Raw genomic sequence first — 11,959 nt, forward strand, 5'->3', positions numbered from 1 at the left:
CTTTGCCGGCCAACATTGACGGCACCATACAACAGACGGTATTCTATGTCATCGAGGAAGATATAAAGTATAATGCTTTGCTCGTTAAACCGTGAATTCATAGAATGAGAGCAGTGCCATTGACGCTACATCAGTTGCTGAAATTCCTGACCCCAGAGGGGATAAAAATCATCCGAGGTGAACAGTGCGCTGCAAGGGATATGTTCGCGGTCGAGGAAGCGCCTCTTTTTCCAAAAAAAAGCCGGATCCAAGAGATGATGAATCAATCGGAGGCAAGGACCCCAAATAGCAACTAAAAGATACGGGTTCGAAAACGGAGCAGAAGGGGTCGGACCCGATGGGTGAAGAGGACGATTTCGGCGTACCCAGATCGTTAGTATTACCGGATGACTCGGATGCAACCAAATCTACCGTGGAGGAGCTGGAACAAGAAATTTTGTTCGAATATCTATCGGATAGAAAGGTATACCTGGGCACGGGGTTAACCTTGGAGCTCAGGAACAAGTTAATTAAATTTTTTCAAGCTAATGCCGATTGTTTTGCATGGTCCCATATAGACATGACAGGTGTGCCACCAGAAGTGATGACTCATAAACTCAACCTTGATGGGAGATTTTCCCCGGTGAAATAGAAAAAGAGGCCTATGGCAGAACCAAAACACGCCTTCGTAAAAGATGAGGTAACAAAGCTTTTAAAAATAAGCTCTATCCGGGAGGTAAAATACCCGGATTGGCTGGCCAACGTAGTGGTGGTGCCAAAGAAAAGTAACAAATTCAGAATGTGTGTTGACTACAAGGATTTGAACAAAGCATGCCCGAAGGATTCATTTTCGATACCTCACATCGATCGAATAATTGATGCAACGACCAGGCATGAGATGTTAAGTTTTCTCGATGCTTACTCCGGGTACAACCAAATTCGGATCCACCCGGAGGATCAAGAGAAAACATCCTTTATTACCTGGTACGGGACTTACTGTTACAATGTCATGCCTTTCGGGTTAAAAAATGTCGGAGCGACTTACCAACGCCTAGTTAATGGAATGTTTGAAGAACAAATAGGGAAAACAATGGAAGTTTATATTGATGACATGGTAGTCAAGTCCCTGGAAACAGATGACCATTTAAAACATTTGCAGAAAACCTTTGATGTACTTCGCAAATACAACATGAAGCTTAACCCAAAGAAATGTGTCTTCGGAGTCCAATCTGGCAAATTTTTGGGTTTCATGGTGTCGAACTGGGGGATTGAAATTAACCCAGACAAGATCAAATCCATCGAGGATATTGAGGTGGTGAATAACGTCAAATGAGTGCAAAGGCTCACCAGAAGGATAGTGGCACTGAGCCGTTTCATTTCGAGGTCTTCGGATAAAAGTCATCATTTCTTCTCATTATTGAGGAAGAAGAATGACTTCGCCTGGACACCGGAATGCCAAAAAGCTTTGCAGGAATTAAAAAAATACTTATCAAGTCCGCCTCTGCTGCACACACCGAAGGCAGACGAGCAGCTGTTCCTATACCTTGCCATATCCGAGGTAGCGGTAAGCATTGTTTTGGTCCGAAAAGAAGCAGGTACGCAATTTTCACTATATTATGTGAGTAGGACTCTAGGGGATGCGGAGACTCGTTATCCCCACCTCGAAAAGTTGGCCTTGGCATTGGTAAGGGCTTCAACAAAGCTGAAACCTTACTTTCAATGCCATCCGATATGCGTAGTAACTACTTACCCGCTAAAGAATGTCATGCATAATCGGAATTATCGGGTAGACTAACCAAATGGGTCATAGAGATTAGCGGATATGATATCGAATATAAGCCTAGGACAGACATTAAATCTTAAATTTTAGCGGATTTTGTGGCAGATTTTACCCCCACCATGATTCCGAGGTCGAAAAAGAATTATTGCTAACCTTGAGAAAGGCTTCGGGTATCTGGTCTCTACACACGGATGGGGCCTCGAACTTAAAAGGTTCCGGGTTGGGCATCGTCCTTAAAACCCCCGCCAGTGATGCTATTAGGCAGTCGATTAGAACTATTAAATTGACAAACAATGAAGCCGAGTATGAGGCCACGATTGCAGGTTTGGAATTGGCTCGGAGTCTGGGGGCCGAAACAATCGAAGAAAAATGCGACTCTCTCTTGGTCGTTAACCAAGTGAATGGTGTCTTCGAGGTTAAGGATGAACGTATGCAAAGATATTTGGAGAAAACTCAGGTGATACTACACCGGTTTAAAGAGTGGACCATGCAGCATGTACCCAGAAAGCAGAATAACGAAGCCGACGCATTGGCCAATTTTGGTTCTTCAGTCGAAGGGGAGAAAATCAACCCCGGTACCATTGTGCAGTTGATTAATTCGACGGTAGAAAACGGGCATGCTGAGATAAACACGATGGGTCTAACTTGGGATTGGCACAACAAATACATCGACTACTTGCAAGATGGAAAGCTCCCGAGTGACCCAAAAGAATCACGATCACTAAGGACCAAAGCAGCACGGTTCTGCTTAATAGACAGTCAATTGTATCGACGGTCCTTCTTCGGACCCCTGGCCAAATGTTTGGGTCTCGGTGAAACCGATTATGTGATGAGAGAAGTCCACGAGGGTACCTGTGGTAATCACTCTGGTGCAGAAGCCTTGGTTCAAAAAATTATCAGAGCCGGTTATTACTGGAACCGGTGAAGGAGGACGCGAAGAATTTTATCTGGAAATGTGATGGGTGTCAAAGGCATGCCCCGATGATCCATCAGCCCGGAGAGTTGCTACACCCGGCCCTCAGTTCGTTGGCAGTAAGGTCAATAATTTCCTCGAAGGGTTGAAGATCAAGAAAATTGTATCAACTCCGTATCACCCGAGTGCAAACGGACAGGTGAAATCCACGAACAAAACAATAATTCAAAATCTAAGAAAAAGACTTCAAACATCGAAACATCAATGGAGGGAAGTGCTACCGGAGATATCATGGGCTTACAGAACTACGTCAAAATCAAGCACGGAAGAAACGCCTTTCTCACTGGTGTACGGGGCCGAAGCTCTGATCCCCATAGAAGTTGGCGAACAGAGCCTCCGATTCAAATACTCCATCGGTGGGTCAAACGAGAAGACCATGGCCATAAAACTCGACCTAGCGAACGAACTACGCGAAAATGCGTTGGTCCGTATAGCAGTTCAAAAACATAGAATGGAGAGATACTACAACCGGAGGGCCAATTTTCGGCATTTCCAAGTTGGGGACTTGGTGCTTCGGAAAGTTAGTTTGAACACCAAGAATCCCAATAACGGGAAATTGGGTCCGAACTGGGAAGGGCCGTACAAGATAATAGGAATAACGGGCAAAGGGTCGTACCAGCTGGAATCCATGAACGGACAACGGTTGCGCAATAACTGGAATGTGGCTCATTTGAACAGATGTTACTGCTAAGGTATGGATGCCAATCCTTGTGATTATTTTTTATTGTTAACCTATCTTCTCTTTTGCAGAAAGTCGAGTACCGAATGAAGTTAGGTCTAAAAACACGTGTTGCACTCTTTTCCTTAGTAAGGTTTTGTCCCGAAGTGGGTTTTTCGGCAAGGTTTTTAATGAGGTAACAAGTACAACGTGTTACTTTATGAAAACGAGGCAAAGTATCCGGGAACTCGGGGTCCTGCCCTCGAGTGGGGACTTTATAGGGCTTACCCGATCATGCAGCTCGGATAAGCACTAAAGGACTATCATACCCACATCGAGGTCTACCCCGAAAAGTTAAAAGGAGTTCAACTCAACAAAGCAGATGAACACTATTAAGTGCCTACCCCGGAAAAGTCCTAAAAATGTTATATTTCTTATCCTTGTCTAATCCCGGACCTTCTGTGACTAGGTTTCAATGTAAGGACCAAACGATCAAAAACGAATCGTGTCCACTTAGTATTTGCTACGGCAAAAGCAAAAGGAAACGGATGAAGTCTTCATATTATGTACGTGCAAATACTTGCAATATAAAGAAAATTATGAAAAATTCATCTCGGACATGTCTTCTTATTAAAAATTCTACACTGGGGACTACCGTCGAAATTCGGCATCGTTTCATTAAACTACCCTACCCGGGGACTGCCGTATCAAAATTCGACAAGGCAAGGATTCAGGTGACCGAACCTAATCTATGGTAAGTAAGCGGTCAGAAAACCTCGGCCCTAACATGCCTAACGTGATTCGGAGACGTCTGAATTCACAAAGCATAAATAAGTCCCGCGAGCAAATCACTCGATAAAATCCTCGGACAAAATGTACCGAACGAAGGGAAAAGTCAATACAGGCACAGTCTGGAAAAAATAAATGGCTCCGAACCTTTGATTATTCCTAACGGGATAAGTGATTAAGGAAAATCTCATAAACAAGCATTCGGATAAAAGAATGAAGAGACAATCAAAAGGGAAATGCTCATTTCATATATGAAAGGTTTTCACATTTGAACTTTCCACAAGTCAAAAAAGCAAAAACAAAATAAAGGCTAGTGCAGGTCCTGATCTACCCGGTACGGTTGAAGCCGGAGTTCTCGAAAATCGTTCGCTCGGAATTCGCAGACTCGGCATCAAGGGCTTTCTTAGCCTCCTTCTCGATTGCTTTGGCTTCAAGTATCCAAGCCTGGAGGGCCCCGAACCCTTGTTGAGCCTGTTCGAGGGTAATCCTCCGGGATTTCCACCATTCATACTCGACCACAATCGTTGTACGAGCCTCAGCAGCCTCCACGTCCTTAAGAGACTCTTCTAAGTCGACCTCAGCTTTTGCCAATTTAGCTGTTAGTTCTGATCTCTCTTCATCGAGAATTCTTTGAATTTGGTTAGCCGACACAAGATCGGCCTGAAGCATGTCATTGGCCTCGGCTGCCTCCTCGAATGTTCTCTTGAGCTCGTCACTAATCCAGGCGTGAGCCTCGGCTTTCTGTTCAACTACCCTCAACTTCTCCTTATCTTTAACGTTCTCGGATTCAAGCAGTTGATGCTTCTCTTCCATCTTCACGGCATCGGCCTTGACCGAATCAAGTTCACTTCGAAGTTGGGAGATAGTGGCATCGAGTTCACTGAGCCTCGAAGTAAAACGGGCATTGTCTTGGCTCAAATCGACATTATCCGCTTCAAGGAGCCGGTTCTTTTTAACCATTTCAGCCAACTTGGCCTTCAAACGAAGATTCGCCGTTTCGAGCTCTGGTTGAAGGTAAATTGGTCTTCTTTTTCTTGAAGAAGGTGCTGGAACTTCTCCGTTTCTCGGCCCTGGGCATCCGGCTGGCTTTTAAGGTCGTCAACCTTGTGTTGGGCGCGGATAAAGCCCTCATTGACGAGCATAACACTCTGCAGAAGAAACAAATCAAGTTAATTTAGATAAAGCTAGAATTGAAGTTCACATGGAATTATGGAAACATTGGATGATAAGCTTACCCGATTGCCTGCGTGCATGCCCTCGTTAATGAGGCACTGCCAAGGGACTCTGGCCATCTTTCTCTTATCCGAGTCTGAAATAAGAGGCCTCATATAACTTGCTACTCCCATCGGACAGGACAAAAAGCTACAATCCTCGGGGACGGTGACCACGGCCTACCTCGTCCTTCTCGGTTCCACGCTAGGGGCCAGGAAGATACTTACAAGACTATCTTTTGCACCCGATTCGGTGGCTCAGGTAGCCTCTTTCGTGGCTCGAGGAATAGGGAGATGCCCGAACCCTACTGTTTCCCCGGTTGCAGGTAGGATACCCGAGAACATGTCGTCCAGGTTATCGGACCTTGGCGCAGCAGTAGGAGAAGCCGAGACAGCCCCAGCAGCCTCGGTAGAAGCAAGTGCCTCGAATGTTGCAGCTTGGTCATCACCGAGCAGTGGATTGGTGTCCGTTAGAGCCTCGGTATTAGGGGCCGACTCTCCTCTTTGTTCGGCCTCAATATTCGAAGATGGCCTGGATCTTCTAGGCCTCTGTAGGGGAATATCTTCGGGTGAAGCGTCACCTCAAATGTCAATGAATTCAAACTTAGAGGAGTTGGAAAAAGAACTTCTTCCCCACCTGTGTGCGGAGTCGGAATGGAAGGTCCTTCCTCAGTTGTAAGAAAGGGCGGAATAGTGGCTTCCTCCTCTAGAACAGAGGCGACGGAGAGGCCCTCACCAACCCTTCGAATAAGAAAGTCGGACTCTGATTCACCCCTCAGAGTCCGAACAACACTCCTTGCCCTTTTCTTTGGTTTCTGCCTTTTGTCCGAGGGCTTTCTCCGTTTCTTACCAGCAGCAGCAATGAGCCGACATGCCCCTGCTGTATCAAATTCAGAAATCGGTGCAGCAGGCTTGGTTGTTGGTTCTAGTCTTGGCTCCACCGAGCCATTGGGTAAACCTGAATACCGAAGGGGTTATAAAAAGAAAAGGAAAAAGGGGAGGATGAAATATATACCAAATCAAGGAGAAGATTATTGTGATTTTGGGCAACCCATCGACCACGCGACAGGTCCTCCCATGTCCGTTGTTCATGAGTGTGTGGACTGATGATTGCTCCAACCCATTCGGTAAGGTTCCGGAAGGCCGGAGGTATCCATGCCTCGGCTGATAAAAAGAAAAAAGGGGAGAAATCACATGTATGCAAGGGAGCAAGTGTTGACAAAGCATGGAGGAAGAATAATTATAGAGGGAGAATTGAGAAACTTACGCCTATCGTTCCATCTCTCTGGAAAGGGCATGTACTCGGCCGGAATAATGTCCGCGGTCCTTACCCGGACATAACGTTCCAACCACCCTCGATCTCTGTCCTCATCGAGTTTGGAAAAGATCGGGTTCCGACCTCGCTTGGCGAGCTTTATCATGCACCCTCGGAAGAGTCTCGAGGAATATAACCGAATGAAGTGCGCCATTATGAATTCCCTGTTGACGTTATTGGCCAATAACCGGAGGCAGGCCACGGCCCTCCAGATAATCAGACCAATTTGGGCCAAGGTCACGTTGGACATCTGGCACATCTCCAAAATAACTGGGTCAATTGGAGGGTTGAGTTTGAGCGTAAATGGATAGGTGTGAACGTATAGGAAACCTTCTCTATGATCGGTAATAGACTCGTCGGGCCCGGGGGCGAACACTTGCACCGGACGATTATCCCATCTGCAGTCGGCCCGGACCTGGTCAAGGAGATCCTCCGTAATAGACGAAGGGTATCGTCTTACATCGAAACCCCTATCCGCGATCGGAGAAGGCTTCTCGACGTCAAATTCGTGGCTGTAGTTGGGACTGGATGGCACTATGTCCAAAGCAGTCGGTTCAACAAATGTTTGTCCCTTGGGTTTTGACGCTGGCTCGGCTCCCTGAGAAGAAACCGAGGGAACGTCCTGGGAAGTACTTTCGGTATTGGCAGACATTTGGAAGGTGTGAAAGAGAAGATTTGAGGATTTGAAGTGGGAGAGGTAAAATTCAGAAAACGAAACAATAGAGGAAATGTAAGAAGGATGGAAGAAGCAGTTGAAGACTTGAAGGATGCAAAATGACAAATGAAAGAAATAGCAAAGGTGCACTTTCGATCAAAATATAACAAATGGAGAAGATGGCAAGTTGGCTTCTTACGATCAAATGAGCAAGAAATGAAGAAGTCAAATGATCAGATGAGCAAGAAATGAAGTGAAGAAGTGAAAATGGAAAAGTGAAATGGCTAAGGGCCTTATGCAGGCGTGGAACTGTAACGGTTGCGGTGACACGTGCCCCACAATTAATGAGGCTGGATATGAAGAGACGTGCATTACGGCTGTCCCGAGGTCGGCCATTCGGGACGAGACATGTGACCGATTTCAAAAGGACGTGACATAATTGTTCCCGCCAAATTACAAGATAAGAACGAGCTTATGGGACCACCGGTTTTGTGACTTATCCACTTCCCGTTACTACGGTAAAACTACGATCCGAAAAGTGTGGGGACTATCTGTATACGGTGAAAATCGGGTCAATGTAAGACCGGTGAGACCGGGGGCCGAGGGTAGGTCCAAATGAGCGCGAGTATGTTCGGTGTTTTCTTCAGACCGGGGGGATTGCACCAAATGCGGCTGACCCGAGATAAGAGAAGTGTATCCGTTGATCCGGTGTCTCCGAACCAAACTCAACGTGGCCATTGGTCCGGTTAACCGGTTGCGGTGTTGCCACTCGTCAAGACCATTCTGTCATTTTGTACTAACGACCGTACGAGTGTCAGACCGTACGGTCCTACCTTATCCTTTTAGGGTTTCTTTATTCTAAAAGGCTTTGTATTGTATTCAAGGCCCATGAGGCAAACCTATAAATAGAGGACATTTCCTACTTTTAGGAGTTGGCTTTTAAGATCTAGAACATTGTAATAGAAAAAAATATTGAAGCTCTCTCTCTTTCTCTGACTTTAGTCTGGATCTGTAGTATTCTTTGGTTTTGTTCATCCATTCAATACTATATATATATATATATATATATATATATATATATATATATATATATATATATATATATTTATATTTAGCTTAATCACAAATATCAATAAACTTATTCAAGACATTAGCACATATATCTATATATATTATAGCAACAAATCCATATATATTTCGTATCAATCAAAAATAGATTAAAATTCATCCACATATCCTATACCTCACTTACAAATTCAATTGTTACCGAAATTCAGGGTAAACAAGTGGAAACATTTTTTACATCATCAGGTCATTCAAAGAATATCTACAGGTAGGGGTGTACAAAACAAACCAACAAACCGCACCAAATCGATAAACCGAGTCAAATGAAGAAAAAAAACCGACTAGTGGTTTGGTTTCACTTGATTTGGTGTTGAAAAAAAAAAAACCGACCATAATTGGTTTGGTTTGGTTTTAGCTAAAAAAAGTCAAACCAGACCAAACCAACCCGACATTACGTGTATTTGATTTTTAAAATATTTTATACATAAAAATATTTATTCATAATATAATTTGTAAATATTTCTTAAATGTTTTCATAGTTTTTTGTCTTATATCATATTACTTTAAGCTTGAACTTAGGATTTTGAATGTCAATAAGTTTTATATCCCATTGATGTTAGTAACTCAAATAAAATCTAAATCATAACCAACTCAACACTAATGCTAAAAAAGAAATTCAATTCTAACACTAGGAATGACAGTAATGTTGAATATCTATTCTTAATTTAGTTTTGCATATTTGGTTTAGAGCGTAAAAATACATAGCTTAATTTTTTTCTTTGTGATGTAATTAATACTTATTAGCCGTACTTATTTTAGCATATTAGTATTTAGATTAAAGTCATTTTCTTTATGGCTTATTAATTAGCAATACTTATTTTAATCGATTTTATTATCTTTTTTGTTGAATATTTTATACGATGTCATCACTCATCTCACATTTTGTGTTATTTTCTTAAGGATTACCATAGTTATATAGTTGTATCTTACTAGGTCTAAAGAAATATTTGAAATAAAAGTCATATGTTTTGTATGAAGACTTTTTTGGAAAACAAACCCGAACAACCCGAAAAAACCAAATGACCCGAGAAAATCCGAAGTTGAAAAATCTGAATTTTATTTGTTTGGTTTAGTTTATAAATTTAAAAACCCGACGCAATTGATTTAGTTTGGTATTTTAAAAATTCAAACCAATCCGATCCATATACACCCCTATCTATCTACAGGTAATAGTGCTGTACGCACAGTATTTTGAAACAAGGTGTTGACGTTTATAAAAATGAATAATTTTTCAAAGTTCAGATTTTAAGCTTGCTTGAAAAATCTAGTTCAAACAGGTTGGTTTCAAGTAATTTTATTGTCCATGATTTATGTGGAAACGAACTTAGGTTGACAGGTTCGTTTGATCCTTAGTAGGAAGGCATCGCAGGTTCTTGAGCCTCACTCACAAAATGTACTTTTAGCAGACGAACAAAGAGGAGGTGCTTACAAAAAATTTAGAAAGAATCCCTCAATGAAGAGAAGGTTTCAACTCCGGCTGAATGTTAGATTGGCAAGGCACTTAACCAGCCAGCAAGGAGTCCTTTGTGCAATCAATGTCACTTATATTATACTCCCTCTATCCCAATTTAAGTGTCTTAGTTTGACTAGGCACGAATTTTAAAAAATAAAAGAAACTTTTCAATGTTATGGTCCTAGATTAAAGATGTGTATAATGTACTAAAATATCATTTGAATCCTGTGGCTATAAAATTGTCATGTAGGATGTTTGAATTGTCAACTTACTAAATATAGAAAGAATCACCCTTTTTGGGATAGACCAAAAAGGAAAGACACGAGACGAAGGGAGTATATGTATTAGATGTTTTATTTTTCAAATAATATACACACACACTCTGTAATATTTCCAACAAAGCGGTGTCGGATGACATTCCATATCATAAGGTGCGTCCGGCCCTGACAGGTAAGTGTTCCTAAAGGTGGATTTGAAATTTTACAAATAAGATATGTTACCTGTTATAACTAATAAATATAAATGACGGTATTTTTTTTTAACACTGACTATATATATTATCCAACAAAACTCTAGACGGGCAATTTGCAGGACCGTCCGTCGCTAGGGGTGGTCTTTAACTTTTGCCCGCACATGGGCTAAATTTGCAAATTTCTGCCTTAAGGCAGAATTTTGCAACTGCGGCCTTGTGAAATTTTGCCTTGCGATTTTTTTTTTTTAACTGAGCTGGAGTTCAAACCCACAATCTCGGAATATTAGGCGAAGGGCAAAACTTAATGACCACCAATTTAAATTAATGACCACCAATTTAAAGGGCAAAACTTAAAGACCACCTATTGTGCACACACTGTAGTTGGGTACGGTATGATGATGATAGCCCCAAAGAGCGGCTTAATGATAATGATATAGCCCCATAGTGTGGCTTATATATATATATATATATATATATATATATATATATATATATATATATATATATATATACGTATATGTTTTTTAAAAGAAAGCATGTATGTCATAAGCCCTCAGAGGCATTCAGATGTATAGGCTGATTCTCTCTTGTCTCATGTTACTCCCATGTCTCTATTATGTTGTTTTCATGCCTTACATACTCGGTACATTATTCGTACTGATGTCCCTTTGCCCGGGGACATTGTGTTTCATGCCTGCAAGTCTTGAGATACAGGTTGACGGCCCACTTAGTAGGATACCATCTCAGCAGACAGTGTTGTCGCACTCCACTTGTTCCGGAGTTGTCTTGTGAGTCAATATGGATATGTATGCATATTTATGGGTATGGCGGGGCCCTGTCCCGACCATGTTATGTTATGTACTCCAATAGAGGCTTGTAGACAGTTATGTACAGTAAGATGTTGGATGGCCTTGTCTGCCCGTACAGTATGTCCAACATGTTTATGTATTTATGTCCTTTGAGACTTGTCTCATTTTCAGTCTATGGCTTCTGTGAGTCAGCAGATTATCTTGTGATGGCCCTCATGGCCCACCTATATATGTTATGATTATGTTTACAGATGTATGTCTAGTGGTGCTCGGCAAGAAAGGTCCAGGTGCCCGTCATGGCCCTCCGCTTTGGGTCGTGACAGAATATTTTTTGGATATTTATTAAAGAGAAGATAGGGTTAATTAATTTCACATTTTTGTTTGGATATTGATAAACCTAGCTCACTGAGAAATTGAAATGCATGTTTTCTTTTTCTTCCTTTTTTCTTCTTTCTTCGTGGTCGAAATTGAAGGAGAGCCTCCTTGGAGCAACAACAAAGTTTATCTCTGTGGGACATGTCGGTCATGGATTTGGATGATGAAATCAATCATTTATGCTTGTGTCAGGTAAATTGTCTAGGTTGTCCTTTACCCAAATTGTTAGACCCCGTACATTTATACGACGAATTATCCACAAGCAAATCGACTCAAGTTAAAGGCGGAATTATTTTCGGACATGAAATAAGAGCTTTTAATTTTCAACTTTGATTATCACAAAACTTGCTTATAAATTTTATTTA

General features: G+C 42.0%; 1 protein-coding gene across 1 annotated transcript; it reads right to left on the reverse strand.

Moving 5' to 3' along the window:
- Positions 1 to 4,506: 4,506 nt before the first annotated feature.
- Positions 4,507 to 5,139, reverse strand: LOC132607700 (uncharacterized). The gene has a single exon (XM_060321784.1). The coding sequence runs from the start codon at positions 5,137 to 5,139 to the stop codon at positions 4,507 to 4,509; it is 633 nt and encodes a 210-aa protein (XP_060177767.1).
- Positions 5,140 to 11,959: the final 6,820 nt, after the last annotated feature.

The sequence above is a fragment of the Lycium barbarum genome, chromosome 8 (assembly GCF_019175385.1).
Source record: "Lycium barbarum isolate Lr01 chromosome 8, ASM1917538v2, whole genome shotgun sequence".
Classification (NCBI taxonomy): domain Eukaryota; kingdom Viridiplantae; phylum Streptophyta; class Magnoliopsida; order Solanales; family Solanaceae; genus Lycium; species Lycium barbarum.

Excerpts from the sequence above, each read along its gene's own strand:
- LOC132607700 (XM_060321784.1), bottom strand. The coding sequence starts at position 5,139 with ATGGTTAAAAAGAACCGGCTCCTTGAAGCGGATAATGTCGATTTGAGC.